We start from the raw sequence: 22,492 nt of genomic DNA on the forward strand, positions 1-22,492 counted from the left end.
GAGACGGGTGGATCACCTGAGGTTAGGGGTTCAAAACCAGCCTGGCCAACATGGTGAATTTCCATCTCTACTACAAATACAAAAATTAGCCGGACGTTGTGGCACATGCCTGTAATCCCAGCTACTCAGGAGGCTGAGGCAAAAGAATCTCTTGAACCCTGGAGGTGGAAGTTGCAGTGAGCCGAGATCGCATGCCACTGCACTCCAGCCTAGGTGACAGAACGAGACTCTGTCAAAAAAAAAAAAGGCAAAGGAAAATGATGATAAATAGAAAACAAAAACTAAGATAGTTGAAATGAATCTAAATATACAAGTAATCAAAATAAATGATGACCGATTAAACTCTTTCATTAAAAAAGAGGTTATCAAATTGCCTCTTTTTAACAAGTTCAGTTATTGGCCACATAAAAGAGACAAGAGACATACATAAAGTAAAATCTTGAAAGGTAGAAAATAAAAGATTGGAAAAGATCAATTATGAGATGCTAATCAGAAGGAAAACTGGTATAGCCATATTAATATCAGATAAAATATAATTAAGCAAAAATCACTAATAGGAATAAGGAAAAGTACTTGTATGCACTTAACATCGTAAACTTATATAAATCAAAAGCTGACAAAATTATAAGGAGAAACTAGCAAATCATTCATGTTAATGAGTAATTTATTTGAATGTACTTCTGTCAGTAACAAATAACTCAAAAATTACTGAGAATTTGAATATCTGAAATGGAGAATTAACATTTTGCTTTAATAAGTGGCTTTTCATCTTTTTGGACCAGCAGTTATAATAAAAAATACATTTAGGGGCACATGTTCTCAGGACCTTCTGAGGGCTGTGTCATGGGCAAAATTATATAAAAAAAGAAAAGACACTTTATATGCAACCCAGTAAAAATACCTATCTATATGTATGTGTATATGCAAAATTAAAATTTTACAAAATACTGTTTTCTGATTTTTGATGCTGATTTTGAGCCCCAAAATTATTTTACAACCCAATTATGAATCACAGCTCACAGCCTGAAAGCAGTTACAGCCATGCATAGACTCCTGCACTCAGTAGTGTTGAAGTATATGTGGAATGTTTACAAAAATTCAGCACATACTATGTCACCAGTGAAGGCTCCATGCACTTCAAAATACAACATCAAAAAGTTCATACTCTTCAACCACAAAGCACTTAAATTAGAAATAATAAAAAGAGATTTTTTAAAAAATCCATGTGTTGGAAATTTTTTTAAAAATAGAATACCTATTACTCATGCATTAAAGGATAATCATAATGAAAATTATAAAATATTTAAAACTGTATGGCTATAAAATACGACACATCAAATTTGTGAAATAACCAAAACTGCATTCAAATATAAACTCTTAATACGTTTATTTAAAAGACAAGGATTAAAAATAAGTGAATTCATTGTTTTGTTATAATTTGAAAAGCTATAAAATGACAACAGAGTAAACTAATGAAAATATAGAAAGGAAAAAAATACACAGAAATCTCCTAGAACAGTCGGGCACACGGCAGAACATGAGAGAACAGTGCCTCAAACTGTATCTGGCACAGGGTAGGGGGTCATTAAATACGTGTTGAAGGAAAGAATGAAATTGACAACAAGCCATAGAGAGGATGGCCTCTGAAAAGACTAATGAATTAAAAGAAAGAAAGGACCTACTCCGGAACGATAAGGACTGTAATCAGAAATATAGGGGAATAGGTAATGTGCAATATATTTATAAAACAGAGTCCTATGTGTCTTTACTGTGCCAAAATTGACTTCACTAAATGTTTCATGATTTGGTTTTGGAACCTGAACCTAATTAATAGTGTTCTAATTGTTATTTTCTAAGGATTAGCATTAACTTCTATTTCAGAATCATAATCCCTAGACTGATAGATAAAAGGAAGAGGCAGCATATACCTGTGTGTGTGTGTGGATATGTTGAAAGTTGTAGGATACATAATCTATGGTGAGTGTTTGGTAAGGAATGTCAGGGTATGTATTTTTGGTTTTGTTTTGTTTCTTTTTCTTTGGGAATTGAAAGAGGTTGGTTATCACTGTATTTTATAAAAATGATCAGGTTTGGAGTGTTTGTTCTCAGGACTTTCACAGATGGAGCCATGTCTTGTTTTGCCACAGCCCTGGTAAGATCAGCATTTGTAGCTCTGCTCTTCCTGTAAAATCTTGAGCATTTTCCTTTTGTGAGTCCTTCCTTCTACAGAAAGGTCATCTCTGATGTGGTGGCATGAGTCCAAGATAAACTTATACCAAGCCATTGAAATAGAAAACTAGTACCCCTGTGCTGGGGATGTGGAAAGCCTTGAAAAGAACCCAAACAAATAATATAGCAGCAAACCACAGTCAACCTTGTGAAGTAATGAACAAAACAGACCTTAAAGAAAGCATATCACTTTCAGAAAAGTTTCCACTGATCAAAATAATGGGCAAAAGAAGATCAGAGGAAACCACAAATAAAGAAACAAAGATCCATAAAAAAGCATGTCAGAAACCTTACCAGCAAAAGGGATAGTGGAATTGCTCATTATAACCTTCCTGGACTAGGTAATAGATATATATATATGTTACATAGGCTGGCTATATGGTGTGGTCTTGATGCCAGTAGAATTCCTAGCCAGCCATTTGATTGGCTTATATTCCCTAAATAGAGACTTGTACTAGAAGAAATTTTTCAAAATAATGGTAGTAATATTCGTATAAGATGAAATACAGGGATTTCATCTTATAAGGATAGTATTTGTTTTTAATGCATCGTTGAACAATTTCTTTGAAAGGCTCGGGAGAACTCTTCCCTCAGTGTAGGAATAACGCTCATGTGAGGCGCTTTCTCAGACTTCAGAAAAATGATAGAGGCAAGAGGAGTAGACAGATGTGAAGCAAGTGAGTCAAATTAAGGGTTAGCAAGTGTACACTTAATGCTTAAGGAAACTCTTTAGCTGCCAGCTGTGAACATGTCCCAAGGAAAGAGATTTTCCCTTTATTGAGAGGAGCGTGTCACTATTCATTGAATTTTTCTAATTCTTTGTTGCTACTGTATGTGGTCACGTTTCTCATTATAGTTTTTAAGTGGCTAAATTAATCAGGCAGCCTGCTCTTAAGCAGTTTTGTTTTTATTTTATTTCTTTATTTTTTGAGACGGGAGTTTCACTCTTGTTGTCCAGGCTGCAGTGCAATGGCGCGATCTCAGCTCACTGCAAACTCCGCCTCCTGGGTTCATGCGATTCTCCTGCCTCAGCCTCCCAAGCAGCTGGTTTGACAGGCATGAGCTACCACGCCTGGCTAATTTTGTATTTTTAGTAGAGATAGGATTTCACCATTTTGGTCAGTCTGGTCTCAAATTCCTGACCTCAGGTTTGCCTGCCTCAGCCTCCCAAGGTGCTAGAATTATAGGCATGAGCCACCACCCCTGGCTTAAGCAGTTTTTAGTAATTATTGGCAGTTTGTCCTCAGAGAAGAGCCTTAGTAAGACCATTACCACAGCTGAGATTGTAGTAAGCCTCTTACTCTCAACCTTTCACTACATCAAGCACCTTCCCATCTCCTAGACAGTTGCACCATTTCCAAGAAGAGCAATTAAGGACTAGGTATCACATCTATCACTCTTCTCATGTTTGAACTCTAACTTTTGTATAATGTAAAGTTAATGACACCTTTGTTTGTCCTATCTTTTCAGTGTTTCTCACTCTCAGACTCTTGATACTTCTATAAATCCAGTTTTTCTAACTTCATCTTTAGCCACTTCTTTGTATTCTGATATACTATGACCAGGGAACATCAGATAATGGAGCTGTATCAAACACTTATTTAACTTTATACATTCACCTATTCAGAGAGAAATAGATTATAATTTTAATAAAGTAGTTGATTTTACACTTAGGATAAGAGGGGAGAAATGTCATTCCAGTCTGTTGCAGTTCCCATAGGCCTTTCTTACAGAGCATCTGTTATTCTCATGTTTAAAGATACATATTTTAGGCCAGGTGCAGTCACTTATACCTATAGTCCCTGCACTTTGGGAGGCAAAGGCAGGTAGACCACTTGAGCCCAGGAGTTTGAGACCAACCTGGTCAACATAGTAAAACTCTGTCTCCACAAAAAATACAAAAATTAGCTGGACATGGTGGTACACACCTGTAGTCCCAGCTACTTGGGAGGCTGAGGTAGGAGGATCACCTGAGCCCAGTGAGTTGAGGCTGCAGTGAGCTGTGACTATGTCACTGCACCCCAGCCTGGGTGACAGAGTAAGACTCTGTCTCAGAAAAATAAAAATACATAGTTTATACAACATGGTCCCATACTACAAGCCTACTTTTCCAAATACAACCTACTTCATTTGGTGTGCAGTTGAACAAATCATTCTGACACTGGCAGAAAAGTACATATTAGGTTTATTAAGAGGTAACATGTCAATCTCAAAGGTGACCTGTCTTCCTAAGGAATCTTAAGAATAATTTTTACTATGAGACTTGTCTTATAGGTTGCCAATTAATTACCTTGTAACTTTAATGGCAAATTGCTGTTAACTTCCAGGTTCAGAATGCCTATGTCCATTCTTCTGTAGTTTAGCACTAATATTTCATACTGTTACTGGAGTCAGTGAGTCATTCAATTTGATATTTCTGTATGTAGATAGACTTACAGTGAATGCAGAGAGTGTTAAGCAATATTCCTAAGTAAAAATGACAATACTAATGAGAGTTAATGTATATTTAGTCCATAATATAACACTAGTCACTGTGTTTAGATGTGCTTTATATTCACCATCTTGCTTTATCTTCAGAAGCCTGTAAGGTAGGACCTGTTATCCAGTTGTTAAACCCTAGTAACTGACTTAAAGACAACCAGGGGAACATATACATACTTCCCGACATAAATATTTCCTAAAACACAGGTATTCCCAGGAAAGCAGCAAAGAATCAGGGGCAAGTGCAAATGAACATGCAGGCTCTTGACAAGCTGTGTTTCAAAAGTTCTCATTTAGGGGAAGGTTGTCCAAAAGTTGGAATATATTTTCCCAAGGAAATGATGTTATCACAACAAAAGCATATTTACCCATAGTGTGCCTAAAGTAGTAATAGCAGACCTAAACTGTTTTGTGCACCAGTGTTTCCATGGAAAAATTCACGCAAGAGTTTTCCCTTGGATCACTGTAGACACATTTCTACATCACAGGGAGAATGGGGACTCTATGCTAGAAACAGTAGAATCATTAGAAATGTTCAAATTCTGAATCAGTGGTGACTTCCAGGGCCTTTGATGGGAGATGATGAGAGGGAGGAGGATGGAAGATTGAGTGAAACTGGGCACCAGGAGCCAGAGGGTCAGAAGATTTTGGGTGAGAAACAGGATAAAGCCTGAGAAGGTGAAGGGTGGGTTCGGGGTTCCAGAGAGGAGAGGGAAAACTTTTGAGAGTTTTAGGGACCCAGAATTCATTGAGTCTAACCCCCCCATGGACTCTTCTCATCCCTCAGGCAGTTTTCTGTTATTCTCAACCAGTTTCTTCTACTGACCCAAAGATTTTGCCTACCTCTTCCCTTTTTTTTTTTTTTAAATCACTAATACTTTGTGAAACTGAGACCAGCCCAGGGCTTTGCTCCACTCAGCTGTTCCTAAAACGAGCACAGTGGCTCTAATGGTTTTTAACGTCTGTAAAGGAAGGAGCTTACCTTAGGCCCTCCAGAACTTTCACATGGACATGAAAGAGCAAATATCAGCTACAGATGCTTTGGGAGAATTTTTGGGTCCCATAAGGGGCTGAAATAAAATGCATTAGGATTTCAGATGTGGCTCTCCAAGGCTGAGGCTGATGGGAAAAGGCTGTTCCTTTCTCTCCTGCCTCTGTGGCTCCGTTGTCCTCAAAATGAAAGTGGAAAGGAGGAGGTAGGGCCCAGATTGCTTGCCAGAGGGGAAGGGCTATGAGACATTCTGATCCTTGCACCAATGCTGGGCTAGATCTTCTCAAACGACATGTCTCTTTCAGAGATGTAGGAACTATGTGAATACCTCAGGCTCCACCCGACTCTCCAGGTGTACCTTACACCACCTTCCTCTTTACCCACTAGCCAGTGATGATGGGAATCACCTGGGTACCTGTCCCCAGGCCCACCTGGAAAGCTGTGTGATGAACAAGTGACCCCAGGTTATTCCTGTCAAAGACGTTCAGCAAACACTGGCTGACTATTCCCACCCCATCCCATACAGTTTGCTGGTCTTTAAAGGTTCCGAGGACATTCCAAAGCCTTGAAGGAAGCAAGGGCGTGAGCCACAGGAGAGGAAGCACCACGAGCAAGAGGCGAAGCTGTCAGAGGGCCTGTGCCTGACCTCGCCTTTCCACCTGCAGGTCTGACCAAGCTCCTTTGTGTTTCAGAGGGTCCTCCGCAGAAGGGCAGCTGAATGGACTCCAAAGCAGCCTTAACCCTGCAGCCTTTGTGCCCATCACCAGCTCCACAGGTTAGTGGGCACCAGCTCTTCTGCAGCTGGATAAATGACAGAGAAGGTATTAGGCTTGGCACATTCTCTCTTCTGCCTCCAAAGATAGCCCCAGTTCAAAGAGTGAAATATCCAGCCTCTTAAAACGTTGGTAAATGGGCATTTTTGTTACATTCTTCTTTAGAATAATTTTGGCAGCCTAAAACAGAATAGGCATTTTCCGGAAATAGTTTGGGGTAAATGAAACCTCCCAGTCTTATAAAATGCTATCAGATTTGCGGCATTTGATAAAAATACCCCATATTGACTGGTATTTCACTGTTTATATTGTATTTCCACGTTATATCTCTCACAGCCCTGTAAGGTTTATCTTCTTATCCCTTCCACATGAGGAAACAGGCTCAGAAAATTGAGGGCTTGTCGAAGGTTATGTGTGGATGCAGAGCTGGTGCTCTGGCCTTTGATCTAGGTGTGCTAATATCATGGTCTGTGGACAGGTTGTTACTGAGAGCCTGAAGCCTCTCAATGTAGGTGCATACAGATAGGCAGTGTTGGTCCAGAGATAGTTTTCTATGAATAATTAATAAAAATGCACTGATAAGTCAGAAAATTAAAAAAATCACTTAGATTCAATTTAACAAATATTTATTATTGAGTACCTACTATGGAGAAAATAATATGCTGGGCACTGAGATACACTCAGGGTAAACAAGACAGTCTACTCTCAGGGAACTTAGACTCAAGGGGATAGAAAAGTCAGCAGGGAATGTGCTGCAAAGTGGGTATTACTGTATGCCTGAGACACGTAGAATAACAGTAGACAACATTGAGCATTAGCTATGTGTCACGCACACCTCTGAATGCTTTACATGTAAAACTCATTTGTTCACCAAACAGGCACATAATGTAGAAACTATATTCTCCATTTATGGCTGAAGAAATAAAGGCACAGGCAGATTATAAAACTTGTCTAGCCGGGCGCGGTGACTCACGCCTGTAATCCCAGCACTTTGGGAGGCCGAGGCGGGTGGATCACGAGGTCAAGAGATCAAGACCATCCTGGTCAACATGGTGAAACCCCGTCTCTACTAAAAATACAAAAAAATTAGCTGGGCATGGTGGCGCGTGCCTGTAATCCCAGCTACTCAGGAGGCTGAGGCAGGAGAATTGCCTGAACCCAGGAGGCGGAGGTTGCGGTGAGCTGAGATTGCGCCATTGCACTCCAGCCTGGGTAACAAGAGCGAAACTCCGTCTCAAAAAAAAAAAAAAAAAAAAAAAAACTTGTCTAGGCCAGACGTGGTGGCTGACACCTGTAATTCCAGCACTTTGGAAGGCTGAGGTGGGAGGATCACAAGGCAAGGAGTTTCACCATCATTGTGAAACCCCATCTCTATTTAAAAAAAATACAATAAAAAATTAGCCGGGCATGGTGGTGTACGCCTGTAATCCCAGCTACTCGGGAGGCTAAGCCGGGAGAATTGCTTAAATCCAGGAAGCAAAGGTTGCAGTGAGCCGAGATCGCGCCACTGCACTCCAGCCTGGGCGACAGCACAAGACTCTGTCTCAAAAAAAAAAAAAAAAAAACTTGTCTAAAGTCTCACGGCTAGTAAGTAGTGGGTCAGTATTTGAACCTAAGCAGTCAAGCCCAGATCTTTAGGGATTGGGGACGGCTTCTTAGAGGAATAAACATCTAAGCTGACACTGGAATGTGGACGAGTCAGCCAGGAGAGGGAAGGCACAGGTGGAGCAGGAAGAGGGAACAGTGCAAGCAAAGACCAGGGGCAAATGAGACCGTGCTGTGTTCTGCAGGCTTCCATGGATCCGTGTGGCTGGGCACCGAGACATGAGCAGGGAGTGGAAAGAGAAAAGGTTATGAGTTGGTAAGGCCAGTTTCTGAGCCATGTAGGGAACTTGGTCATTGCCCTGATCGCGATAAGGAGCCATTGAGGAGTTTTAAGCAGGAGGGGCTGGGTGGTTAGGGGTCAGGGATTGACGTAATACACCTTAAAATGATTACAAGCTCTCTGAGAAGCTTGGGCCGGGGGGCAGTGGCTCATGCCTACAATCCCAATGCTTTGGGATGGCGAGGCAGGAGGATCTCTTGAGACCAGCCTGGGCAACAAAGTGAGATGCTATCTCTACAAAAAAAAATTTTTTAATTAGCCAGATGTGGTGGCACATGCCTGTAGTCCTAGCTGCTAAAGAGGCTGACATGGGAGGATCACTTGAGCCTAGGAATTCAAGGCTGCAATAAGTTGTGGTCCTGCCACTGTACTTCAGCCTGGGTGACAGGGCAAGACCCTACCTCTAATTAAAAAAAAAAAAGCCTAGTTACTTGACTGCATCCTTGGGATAATTATATGGATCTCTTAGGCTTATAGTGAGGATTAAATGAAGCAATATATAGGGAAGGCACTATAACTACGTAACCACACCTAGGTCATGTATGACCTAGTATGGTCATACATATGACCTAGTATGGTATGGCTCCTAGTATGATAGGAGTATAAGGATTTGTTCACCATTGAAAATCTGCATTGAGCCTGAATTCAAGAAATAGTTGATGGGTATCTACTCACCTCATTCCAAACAAACAAACAAAAAAGAATTACTAGAACATGGTAGTTTTTATATTTTTAAGAAAGTAAACTTTTCCACCTGGGATTGTTATGGACTGCGAAGTAATGGCACAGGGAGTCATAGCCAAGTTAGAAGGATTTCTGTGAGATACCCTGTTGGAACCCCTTCAGCTCTTCAAATTTGCTTCAGCTGGAGAAATTTGCAAATCCCCAGGAGATCCCTGACTATACTTCATTTGCATGTCTAATTGACAGCTTAAGTGTTGAATTGAACTTTGCATGCACTCCAGCTGAGCCAGTTGAAAACGGGTGGTCAGGTGGGTCATACTTGTAGCATCTTGACTGTGAATTAGTGTTATTTACTGTGAATTGGTAAAGTTATTTAGAAGATTTTGTGGTACTCGCTACTGAACTTGGTGTCAGCATAAACCACAGAGCAAGGAGAAGTTGTATTTTTCCTGGCTTCTGATAGCGATCTTTCCCTGCTAATTCTACCTTATGATAACAAGCAGATCATTCTTACATTGTTTAGGTAGTTTATATTGCTTACTGCTTTTGTCACCAAGTGACTCTGAGCCTCTGAACTCCTTGAGTTAGTTTCTACTCTGATTTTCCTGGTGCTCCTGATCCTTAGTTAAAGAAACACTGAGGAGCATGATAGAGTAAGCTTCAGGCATTTTCCATACTTCCCAATGAACATGTTACCTTCACAGCATTAGTAACTAAATCTGTTACAGTTATTTATACAACTAGTAGGTAACTGCCATGCACACCAACGTTTGAACTGCAGATCATTTGTTTTCTATAAGATTTAAAGCAGTTCTATCCTAGGGGTTCAGAAGGATATCCTACAAAAAGATTAGGTTGCTAATCTTTTTTCTTTAAAAAGTAACAACATTTTTCTTTAAACCCACAAGAAAGAAGAACAACTTTCATAATAAGTCTAAAAGTTTACACTTCTCCCTGAGACCCAGGAAGTGTGTGCCTATGAAGGAATCCCTGAACTGTCCTTGAAAGGTATTTAGCCCATCTGGTCCAGTTAATTCAATCCATTAAACATGATATTGAGTCTTTGACTATAGCAGAAGTCTGTTTTCTGGTTCCTTAACTCTCCTGTGAGTCTTGCCAGCCAGGCTTTCGGCTGTGTGACTGTTTCTCGAGCAGTCTGAATGAGATGGTGGTTCATCCCAGGCCACTGTTGGAAAAACAACTCAGTCTTTTCCTATTGATGTAGCTTAATGGCGTTCTTGGTATTAATGAACATTAAATGAGATAGTGAGTTGAAAGCTCCTAGCAGAGTGCCTGGAGTACTCCATGAATGTGGCTTTTCCTTGACTTTCCAACCTCAGGCTTTATATTCATAGTTTGCTATGAAAGGGAAGGTGTAGAGTCAGCAAATTTGGAAATTTGAGAAAGAAGCTGGAGTGAGGGCTCTTGGCCTAAAGCCAAATTCATTGGCCTGCCTTCTTTATACCCGTGGTGTCCTTCTTGAGTTCTGAAGTGATGATGGTAAACTAAAATAGCAGAGAGCAACAGATTAGAGAACTGACATTTCTCTCATGCTGATTTGATAATGTAAACTACCATTACTGTGGAAGTCTGAAGCCACAGCAGCTGCCCTCAGCCCTGCCCCTTAGCTTCTGTCTAAGCCTTTCCTGTCCTGAAGCCCAACCTCTCCCTCCTTTTATTTTTAAGCTCTTAATAGTCTGTGGTTGGTGGAAGGGACCTTACCACCTTCAGAGAATCAGTGATGGATTTTATTTGCAAGCAGTGAGCAGTGTCCTTGTTAAATGTTCATTGTTTCTGGCCCTAGTAAAATGCACCGTAGCTTTGTGCTCTTTGGATGGGGGTGGGGCAACAGCGCATCAGTGGCTGTGACTGCCCACTTCATTGGGTACCTGAGACAGCAAGAGAAAGGAACATTATTATACATTAAACTCAGTGGAGCTAAAACCCTAAGGATCTCGATGTCACTTTAACTTTCAAGTGAAATTACTTGCCTGGCAGCTCTCAGCAGAATGACCTATTTTCATGATCAGATTCTTACTCTTTTTACCATGTGTTGTATAGTTTTTGGAGCTCCTGGGTGGATCTGGAGTATAATCGCATAAAAATAAAAATAAGTAGTGTCCTATACCCCTTAATGCTCCCCAGATTTTCTCTCCAGAGCCAGAGGGGTAAGAGTTTGATGCTTCAGCCCATCACCTGAAGCATGCTTTCTTTATATTGTGAATGCAGTGTAGACAGCAGAGGTCCCTTCAGCCATGATCACAAACGAATGTCATCACCAGCCGTGACAGTCCTAGAACCTCTTCATATGTGGACTTAGGAAGGCAGTCAAGTTAGGTTAGAGAATTTGAGTTGTGTTTGTATTACATGTTTTTTAAAATGCATGATCACCCATTTTTACTGTTGGGAAGCAAAAGAGAGACTGTGAATTGGTATTTGGCAGGAAGTGGGGTGGTGGCATCTGGGGGAACAGTGATCCCCTTAACCTAGTTTTAGATTTTACCTCGTGTCTTTTGGGCTAAAATAAAAACGTAGTGCTAAGTAGGGATTCTTTTTTCCATTTTTCAGGATCTTTGGAAGCTCCCCGAGTTATTTTCGCCAGATCCAAACCCTTGCCCACACAATCTGGAGCCCTTGCTACAGTTATAGGACAGAGAAAATCAAAGTCGGTGAAGGCAGGGCCAATTTAAGGTAACAGTAAGAATAAGAGCATATTTTTATCATTTTCACTTGCTGACTTTATACTACAGCAAGAGACTTAGTAGCTACCAAGAAGTTCTAGCTTCTCAAAATGAGAGTGAAGTTGGGGCTTTGTAAACCAAAGCTCAGAAGGGTGCACCAAAACTGCGGGTCAAAGTTGAGCCCCAAATAGCTTGCTCCTATAATGGTCTACCAGTAGGTGGCGCTGTGGCAGTAAGAACTTTCTCTACTATTACTAGAGGCTTTTGTTTAAAAATTTGAGGATTTTGAGACAAATCAAAGAAAGAAACTAAAACCATAATTGAGTTGTCACAGACAAATTATAACATAATACATAGGAAAACATGATATTTGAAGGTCAGGTTGCAGTAGTTTCAAAAGAGAATGAATATTTATTATTAAAGAAGGCTTTTAGACTAGAGTTTATAAATTGGACTTTCAGATTATGGGAGGCAGGGAGGGAACAATTTTCTTTTTAATTTTGGTGAGGTTGATAAATCAATTGTGTTTTTGCTGCGTTACTTAAACATATGCTATAATTAGCAGCAAAACAAACTATAAACCTCATCCTCCATCCAGCTAAAACAAGCTCATACATTGAAGCTATGGTCTAACTGGATTTTGTGAAGCTGTTTCCACACTTCACCAACACTGCCCTCAGTATTTTGTTCGCAGCCATGGCCTTCAAAATTTTCCAGAAAATTCTGTAAAACTTCAAGGCTTTGATAATTCCTTTTCTCTTTGCTCTTCCCTACACACTAAAGCATTAACGGCACACCTGCTATGAGCCTAATACTCTTCTTACCTCTGGGGGAATATTTATAAACTTATTTGAGAAGCATTATTCATCAAAATACCCCAGGAGTGCAAAAGAAAGAGGAAAATTATTTACCCACCACAGGATTCATTTACATTGGATCAGCAAGCTTCAAATATCTTTCCCTAGCCCATCTAAACTCTTTCCAGAAAGGAATGAGAAGAGAGAAGGGAACACAAAATCCATGGCTTGGTCATCTACCAAAATGTACCAGAGAAACTGCAAACAACCAGAGTTCTGTTGGTAATCCTTAGCCAGTGGTCCTTTAATTCTGATACTAAGAGGCCTGTCCAATGAGGAACAACTAATAAAATATAGAATACTAAAGCAAGAAGGTCAATATTTCCCTCAGGAGACTGGCAGCCAGAAGAATGAATATGACATCAAGCTCCAAACTAAACTGATGGCCTGCCAAGAAGTACTCATGTCCATCCGCTTCTAGGACTGTGATACTTGGACCTGCCACAGTTATAATATCACTTTCCTTGAACCTCGTTCATTAGTATCCTTTACAATCCACCCTGAACATTACATGGTAAAATGGGACCATCAGCAAAAGAAGCTTTGGGAAAGAGCCCATTTCTCAACATTTTGATCTGTGTTGCAGATACAGCCCTGCTGAGCCTGAACTGTGTATAAGCTAGGGATGGCTGATGCTGTGCTTCGTGATTAGCCGAGGCAGTGAGACAGCTGCCAAGTGTGTATGGGCGAAGAGGACAAAGTGGGTCAGGGGGTGTCAGAAGTCCAGCTCCTATGGTGCACCGTCACTGCTGGGAAGCTGCAGAGCAGGCCCACCAGCCTGGCACGTGCCCATGTTTAGAGGAATTAGGTAGTTTACAAAGTGGAAAGGCAGAACCCCACAGGCCTCAGCCTGTCATCTGAAGCATGCTTTCTTTTTATTGTGAATGCAGTGTAGACAGCAGAGGTCCCTTCAACCACAATCACAAACAAATGTCATCACCAGCCATGATAGTCCTAGAACCTCTTCATATGTGGGTTTAGGAAGGCAGTCAAGTTAGGTTAGAGAATTTGAGTTGTGTTTGCATTACATGTTTTGTAAAACTGAGAAAAACATCAGTTGTCCTTACCAGGAGGGAGCTGGGCTAAAGGATTTTAGGCGTGAAACCTGTGTATGAGCCCTGTATGCTGCCTAGGCCAAGTGTCTTATTTAAATACCTACATTGTTCTTTGTTTTCTTAGATTCTGTATGTGTCTGTTCATCAGAGGGCCAATTATATTAACTGTATTTTCTTATTTTCTGTATTTTCTTGAGACAGGGTCTTGCTCTGTTGCCCAGGCTGGAGTGCAGTGGCGTGATCACGGTTCACTGCAACCTCCACCTCTTGGGGTCAAGCGATCCTCCCACCTCAGCCTCCTGAGTAGCTGAGACTACAGGCATGTGCCACAATGCCCAGCTAATTTTCCATGTTTTTAGTAGAGATGGGGTTTTGCCATATTGCCCAGGCTGGTCTCGAACCCCTGAGCCTCAAGCAATTCACCTGCCTCAGCCTCCCAAAGTGCTGGTATTACAGGCATGAACCACTGCATCTGGCCATTTTCTGTATTCTTAGTGCTCTGGCATTTGGGATCCTTGTAGACCCAGGGGAGAGAGTGCCTTTCACAGGGCTAATTAAGTTCTAAATGTAATAACAACTTGTCCATGAGCACACCTTTTATATGCAGACCGACCAGTCCCAAGTATCTGCTCCCAACCTCCCTATCAAACTTTCACACACCAACCCAAAAATTCCCCTGCCCTAAATCTTCTCAGGGCCAGGCAACTAGATACCATCCCTGTACCCCAAAGCCCCCTGGAATTATCCAAACTAGCCAATCCAGCCAATCCAAAGCTGTTTAATTGCCCTGCCTTGCTTTTTCTATGGAAACCTCCGCATAAGGTTCTGACCTAGACTTTCCCCACACTGCTGTCTTCTGCCTCCCGACTGACACTAGTATGTTCACTGTGACCCTTCTTAGTGTGCAGTGACCCCCTCCCTGGGAGCTGTGAGAATAAACAATATCTTTCTTCCAAGCCTTGATTTTGTTTTCCTATTGCGGCTGTGCCAACTTTACCTTACCATAAACATGTACATTCTTAGAACAAACAGCAAGAGGATAAATATCTTTAACTTGTGATACAAGGAACCAGAAAGAAACATGAATAAGGTTTATATCACCCAGTTCTAAGCAACTGGGCATACCACTTCATCCGTAGCCTGAATTACACAAGTGATGTTTTAACAGTATGTGTTTTGGTAGCATTGACCTGGCCGAAGCCACACAAGAAGGATGTGGATCTGTCTACATGGCAAAATCACCTGGCTTTCAGCCATCAAAGTGCATGCTTTCCTGTCCTGAGGCCTCTTTCATTTCATTTAGTAACTGTGTCTACATTCAGAAACAAAACTCAAGTGTAGCTGAACAACCTGGTTGGAAGTGAGGAAAAAGCCTGACTTTTAGTTTGGGGGAAGGAATAGGAGTACTTTTAAGAATCTATCCAAAAGGGGTTCATTGGCCTTAAAACCAGAGAACTCCATTTCTGAAATGGATTAAGAAAAAGGCTACTGAGGGAGATAACATCTGAAAATTGGTATTTTCTCTTGCTGAACTGGCAAAATCCCAAGAGAGGAGTGATGATTCTTCAGTTGTTAACAATTACTACTTTGTTATAGAGAAACACGGGGAATGCAGTGGCCCCTTTCTCAAATTACACTTATGTTACAGAAGCACACACACCTCCTGGAAAAATATCTGGCAGCCTGGACTATTACCCACCCCTGCATCTTGTTGCAGAGTTGTGTGGTCCTGTGTAATATCCACGTACTTTGGGTGGAAGAAGATCGAGTCTGTTCTTGCAGTCCTGCACTGGGCAAGTAACCAGCAGAAGGCTGTCTTTCTTTCTGTCTTTATACACATCACATCAGGTTATCCATCTGTTCTGCTGTGGTTATCCATCCATCCAACCCACACACCTTGCTGCTAATTTCAGTGGGATGCTTGTTACAGCCACATACCTTTGCTTTACTGTCCTTATACCCTCAGGGCATAATTGCTCCTGAAGGTTCTAAAGAAGAAGATGACATGCTAAAGCCACGCCTGTCTTTGGAAAAAGCAAGCTTTTCACATGGAAATATTTACAAGTCTGCTTATCTGATATGTACAGTTTGAACCTGGTTCCCAAAAGTGTAGGTAGATAATAGCAGGACTTGGAGAATGATGACTTGAAGTATATTGCCCTGTTGGCGTGGGTGGAGAATGATGACTTGAAGTATATTGCCCTGTTGGCGTGGGTGGAGAATGATGACTTGAAGTATATTGCCCTGTTGGCGTGGGTGGAGAACGATGACTTGAAGTATATTGCCCTGTTGACGTGGTTGGTATTGATTTTTATCCTTTATTCTTTCAAATTGTGATTATAAAGAAAAAGACTCAGATTCTCTTAAGTCCTCACAATGAAGAGCATCACTAAAACTAAAACAGTAGTCTCTTATACTTCTTTGTTCTCATCTTTTGAACATTCAGGTATTTCCAGTTTGTACCACAGGTGTCAAGGGGCTCCCTTCTCTTAAAACTTGAATCCAAGTTATGCAGAGTTGTTTTTCTTTTTTATGGGGCGGGGGGTTGTTTTTGTTTTTTTGAGTCAGAGTCTCACTCTGTTGCCCAGACTGGAATGTAGTGGTGTGATCTCGACTCCCTGCAACCTCCGCCTCTCAGGTTCAAGTGACTCTTGAGCCTGAGCCTCCTGAGTAGCTGGGATTACTGGCATGCGCCACCAGGCACAGCTAAGTTTTTTTTGCATTTTTAGTAGAGACAGGGTTTCACCATGTTGGCCAAGCCGGTCTCGAACTCCTGACCTCAAGCGATCTGCCCACCTTGGCCCCTCAAAGTGCTAGGATTACAGGTGTGAGTCACTGCACCCGGCTTGGTTTTGCAGTTATTTGATACTAGAGAGGAGTAGCTTGAATGTGTGGACTTTCCTTAGCTATAGTAAAACATAGCCTGTATCCTCATTATAAAATGAAGAACGAAGTTAGAAAACCAGCCTGATCTCAAGTTGATGAGGTGAAAAAAAAGCTGCTTAGAAGTTGCCGTACTAGTAGTATATATTGGTTTGGTGTTAGAAGAATCACTTTTTTTTTTCTTTTTTTTCTTTTTTTTTTTTTTTTTTTTTGAAACTGAGTTTTGCTCTTGTTGCCCAGGCTAGAGTGCAATGGCGTGATCTTAGCTCACTGCAACCTCCACTTCCTGGGTTCACGTGATTCTCCTGCCTTCGCCTCCCAAGTAGCTGGGATTACAGGCCCAGCTAATTTTTTGTATTTTTAGTAGAAACAGGGTTTCTCCATAATGGTCAGGCTGATCTGGAACTCCTGACCTCAAGTGATCTGCCTGCCTTGGCCTCCCAAAGTGCTAGGATTACATGCGTGAGCCACTATGCCCGGCCAAATCACTCTTTTTTTTTTTTTAATATCAAATGGACAGAAAAGTGAGTTTGAGGTTTTTTCCTTCCCCTTTTATTTATTTGTAATTTGTTTCCCAGGGAAATTAAGACTTGTGACAAGCCCAAATGAAGATATTTTGGAATTTGACAAGAGAGTTTTTTAACTTATGCCTGAGCTTCAAATTGTATTAGGCAATGAATTGTTGATAGTTTTTCATCAGATATTGGAATATGGAATTTTCAAAATCACAACTCAGAAAAATGACCACTCATAGGCCTTCTGTTTTATATTTATTCATCCTTTTTAGTATTCTTCAAAATAAATCACCATTGTGCACGTGTACATGTGCTTACTCTTCTCTTTATACAGAGGATTTGAGTGTCCACAAGAGCCTTTTGATGATCAAGAGGAAAGAGATTCTCAGTTTACCTCTGGAAGGGAAGTTGTTGTATATGAGCACAGGCAGGAATGTCTCAAGAGCCAGACTTCGTGAAAACCTGCAGCCTTGCTGAGAAAATCAGCAGCTTTCCTGGCTGAACAGCAGCTCCCTTAGCCCATCCCTATGGCCAGGTCATTTGCTGGCTCCTTGGCAGCCAGCTTCCATTGTTATCTAGCTGACAACTCCGCCCTGTTCATGACGTGACCTCTCTCTGTGGGATTGTTTCTCTCTCTCTTTTTTTACTTTCACATTCAGCTTTCAGAAGACAGAATTGAAATACTTCCCATTCATTCCTCCAGCTAAGTGCCTCTGGTAGGCAGAGCTCTCTCTCTCCCAGGCCTTAGCTGGCCTAAATAAAGTGGGCGGCAGCTGCCTTCCAGACAGATGCCAGCCTGGTACTAGGGTAGCATGATTGTGAAATACAAAGCTGCCAATGTATGCACGTCTGACCATTTTTTTTAGATGGGATCGTAGCTAGGCAGGTACAGCATAACCTTTTCATGTCTAACACAGGGTCTTAAATATAAAACCACATGCAATAAAATAAAATGATAAGATATAAAGGGAAAGTCAGGGCCAAAAAACAAGGTAATTCCCATTTTTCAAATATAATCCTAAATAAATTTATTATAATTGAAGTGAAATTTGGTTCTAAGTCTCCTAATAGCCAGGGCAAACAGGGAAATATGATAGAGTATTTAGTTTTCACTATCAAAAAGAAAGAAATACTCCAGGGAAAGTCAAGGTTTTTCCTAGCATTGATTCTGACGGAAGTATTTTACACACTTTATATAGAAGACACTTAACAAGGTAGTCGTCAACTACTAATGAACTATTAAAAAATAGTCAGTAGTAGCTTATCAGTTCACAAGCCAATAGAGCGATGTGTTTCATAGGCCTACTCCTTGTCATGAACTATACAAAGGTAAAATATTATCGTACACATCTATGAAGACAGTTTTGTGAAGGGACAAAAATAATATAGTCTAAGTCTCTTTGTGGTCTCTGTAATCCAAGGGTAAGATAATGGTTATTTAGAGGATTGGGAGAATTGCATGTGTCTTAGGCAATCTTAAATATAACTTCTCTCAATTGATTGCTTGATAAAAGCTGGTTGTGTTCTTAGGCAAGGATCCAGATACCTGGTCTTTTATCTTACCGTTTGAAGATGCATCTATTAATATATGCTTTGTAAAGCAGGTGGCAGAGGTAACATCTTCTGAAAGCGTTGGCACTGAGCAGTCAGGCTATATCATGTGGGATGTTTATTTTCTGCTCCTTTGCTCACATACACAGTTTCCTCTGCCTAGACACCATCTCCCCACTTTGGCTCCCTCCCTCCCCAATATACCTAATTCCTATTTGTCCTCAACCCCTCTTCTCCTGTCCAGCCCTCCCCTATTTTAGTCTGATTTAGTTGCTTTTGACTCTGCTCCATTAGAACTCTGAGATTACCTCTATCATGGCTTTTACAACACTCTAGTATCTTTACAGTTACTTAACTGTTGCCTCTACTAAGCTGTAATTTCCTGGAATGCAAGGATCAGGTCCAGGTGTACTCTGAAACTCTAGGGCCTAGCATAGTGCTCAGCCTGTAGTAGGTGCTTAAGAAATCCCACATGGGAAAAGAAAACAACAAAAAATAATAAAGTGACAAATAAATAACCAAAAACAAAAGGAATTCTGATTGAATACATGAATGAATAAATTTTCATATTTCTGCCTTTGTTCTTCTACTGACATTTGGAATATCTCTCTGCATATGCAAATTCTTCCTATCCTCAGGCCAGGCTCAGTGACTCACACCTGTAATCCCAGCACTTTGGGAGGCCGACGTGGGCAGATCACTGGAAGCCAGGAGTTCAAGACCAGCCTGGCCAACATAGCAAAACCCTGTCTCTACTAAAAATACAAAAATTAGCCAGGTGTGGTGGCATATGTCTGTAGTACCAGCTTCTCAGGTGGCTGAAGCAGAAGAGTCACCTCAATCCCATGAGGCAGAGGTTGCGGTGAGCTGCGATTGTGCCACTGCATTCCAGCCTGGGCGACAGAGCAAGACTCTGTCTCAAAAAAAAAAAAAAAAATTTTATATCCCCTAAGGGTCCAGTTAAGTTTTCTGTTTTGTTTTGTTTTTGTTTTGAGATGCATCTCTTTCTCTCACTCATTTATTCTTGCTGTTCAAAAAATTCATAGAGACCTACAATTTATATCACAAAGTTTAACAGTTCTTCAGATTTTGTCATCTTTTATCACTACTTACTTTTTGGGTGAATTGTCTCTTCAATAAGACCATAAACTCTTTGAGGGCAGAATTATATTCTATATGTTTCTTGAATCCCTAGTTTCACCCAAAATGTTTCATTACCTTGTATTGTAGACCCTAAAGAAAAGAATACATACATACATAAAACTTTCTGAAAAATAGTCCATTTCCTCTGTTCTCTTGGATTTAAGTAAAATGCCTAACCTCAGAAGATAAAATCTTCTAATAAAGATTTCATAAATAATGCATTTTATTATTAAACAATCTTGAAAATCAGAATAACCTTCCTTATAAATTACCTGGTATTTCTATCCCATTTCTTGCAAATGTAAAACTTGCAAATTGTAAATTCTTGCAAATTGTAAAACTACTTCCTATAAAATAATGAATGATTGATCACTACTCTTTTTTTTTTTTTTTTTTTTTGAGACAGAGTTTTACTCTTGTTACCCAGGCTGGAGTGCAATGGTGCGATCTCGGCTCACCGCAACCTCCGCCTCCTGGGTTCAAGCAATTCTCCTGCCTCAGCCTCCCAAGTAGCTGGGACTACAGGCGTGCACCACCACACCCAGCTAATTTTTTTGTATTTTTAGTAGAGACGAGGTTTCACCATGTTGACCAGTATGGTCTCGATCTCTTGACCTCGTGATCCACCCGCCTCGGCCTCCCAAAGTGCTGGGATTATAGATCACTACTCTTTAGATAATGTCTGATACACATTCATAACCTTACTATAACTTGTTACATTGCAGATTTCAGTATGAAGAGGTTCCATTTTAGACCACATTCAAGAATCTCATTATAGGGGAACAAACTTAAAATGAGATTGAGTTCATTTGGAAAATACTAGTTTTCAACTCTTTTTTCCCCTCTACCTCAACTAACTAATTGGAATTAATCAGATTTTTCTTTTGAACATTGAACTGTCTTTTGTATTATCTTCTGAACTCACCATGAATTCTTTAGGTTCCTCTTAAGTTGTATAATACCTGAAACTGAACACCACACTCTAATATTAGAGATCTGACAGGTGTTGAGTATTGTGTAAAATTTATCATCACGGTTTTGGAATCATATGTTATACTTTAAATGTGCACAGTATTCCCAGAAACAAAACTGAAGTTATCTCAATCCTTACTTGTTACCTTCCCTAATTCCTTTTGCTTCCCAGGGCCACGTAGCATTACCAGTGCTGTTGTCAGTAACAATACCTAAGTTTTATAAGAATTCCAGAATGCAGAATGGAAAGATCATAACACTGAAGTTAGACTGACCTGCGTGGACTCTGTCACTGCCAGTTGGCAACTTCAGGCTAATCACTTAAGCTCTTTCAGCCTCAGTTTCCTCATCTATACTATAAGCATAAAAATATCAGTCTTGCAGGATTGGGATATAAAGATTATAGATTGCCTCAACAGCAACAGCAGAAATTCCTGTATAAAAATGGGCTTGAATAGACATTCAGAGAAGATATGCAAATGACCAATAGGCACATGAAAAGATGCTCAGCATCCCTAATCATAAGGGAGATACCAATCAAAACCTGCAGTGAGATACCCCCTCACACCTTTAGGATGGCTACTATTAAAAAAGCAAAAAATAAGTCGGGCATGATGGCTCCTGCCTGTAATCCTAGCACTTTGGGAGACCAACAAGAGGATTGTTTGAGGCTCAAAACCAACCTGGGCAACATAGTGAGACCCCCATCTCTAGAAACAATATAAAACAATTAGACAGGCATGATTGCACATGCCTGTAGTCTCAGCTGCTTGGGAGACTGAGGCACGATTGCTTAAGCCCAGAAATTCAAGGCTGCAGTGAGATATGATGAGGCCACTGGACTCCAGCCTGGGTGACAAAGCAAGACTGTCTCAAGAAACAGAGATAGACGGGATGAGGGGAGGAGAGAGGGAGGAAAGAAGGAAGGGAGGAACAAAAACTAACAAATATTGGGGAAGACATGGAGAAATTGGAACCCCGGTACACTGTTGGGAATGTAAAATGGTGTAGCCTCTATAAAAAACACTATGGTGGTTCCTCAAACAATTAAAAATAGAATTACCTGCCAGGCACAGTGGCTCATGCCTGTAATCCCAGCACTTTGGGAGACTGAGGCAGGAGGATTACTTGAGACCAGGAGTTCAAGACCAGCCTGAGCAACATAGTGAAACCCTGGCTCTACAAAGAATAAAAAAGTAGCCAGGCACAGTGGCACATGCCTATATTCTAACTACTTGGGAGACTGACGTGGGAGGATCACTTGAGCTGGGAGGTCAAGGCTTCAGTGATCCATGATACAGCAGGGCACTCCAGCCTGGGTGACAGAGACTCTGTCTCAACAAACCAACAACATTGAATTACCATATGATCCAGCAATTTCACTCTGTGCGTATGCCCAAAAGAATTGAAAGCAGAGACAGAAACAAATATTTCTATACTCATAACAGCATTATTCATAGTAATCAAAAGACAGAAGCATCCCAAGTGTCTGTCAGCAGATGAATGAGTAAACAAAATATGGTCTATATATTCAATGAAATATTATTTGGCTTTCAAAACAAAGGAAATTCTGCAATAAGCTACAACATGGAACCTTTAGGACATTATGCTAAGTGAAATCAGCCAATCACAAAAAGACAAGTACTGTAGATTCCACTAATAAAAGGTACCTAAAGTAGTCAGAATCGGAGAGACAGAAAGTAGAACAGTGGTCACCAGGGGCTGGGGAGTGAGGGGAATGGGAAGTTTTTGTTAATGGGCAGAGTTGCAGTTTTGCAGGTGAAGTGTTCTG

The 22,492-nt window shown here is 40.8% G+C and overlaps 1 protein-coding gene across 11 annotated transcripts in view; it reads left to right on the forward strand.

Moving 5' to 3' along the window:
- Positions 1-22,492, forward strand: part of TTLL5 (tubulin tyrosine ligase like 5) — a 285,182-nt gene that overhangs the window by 231,239 nt on the left and 31,451 nt on the right. For 5 of the 11 annotated variants that reach the window (XM_012438103.3, XM_064375047.1, XM_064375050.1 and 2 more), the window contains one exon: positions 6,394-6,476. The exons of 4 other annotated variants lie outside the window; for them this stretch is intronic. In XM_012438103.3, coding sequence (XP_012293526.1) covers positions 6,394-6,476 — 83 coding nt within the window. Of the gene's footprint in view, positions 1-6,393; positions 6,477-11,611; positions 11,735-22,492 lie in introns of all 11 variants that reach the window. 2 more of the 11 variants (XM_064375046.1, XM_064375049.1) reach the window with 1 other exon arrangement.

The sequence above is a fragment of the Aotus nancymaae genome, unplaced genomic scaffold (assembly GCF_030222135.1).
Source record: "Aotus nancymaae isolate 86718 unplaced genomic scaffold, 86718_ANA_hifiasm-v0.15.2.pri h1tg000011l, whole genome shotgun sequence".
NCBI classification, from domain to species: domain Eukaryota; kingdom Metazoa; phylum Chordata; class Mammalia; order Primates; family Aotidae; genus Aotus; species Aotus nancymaae.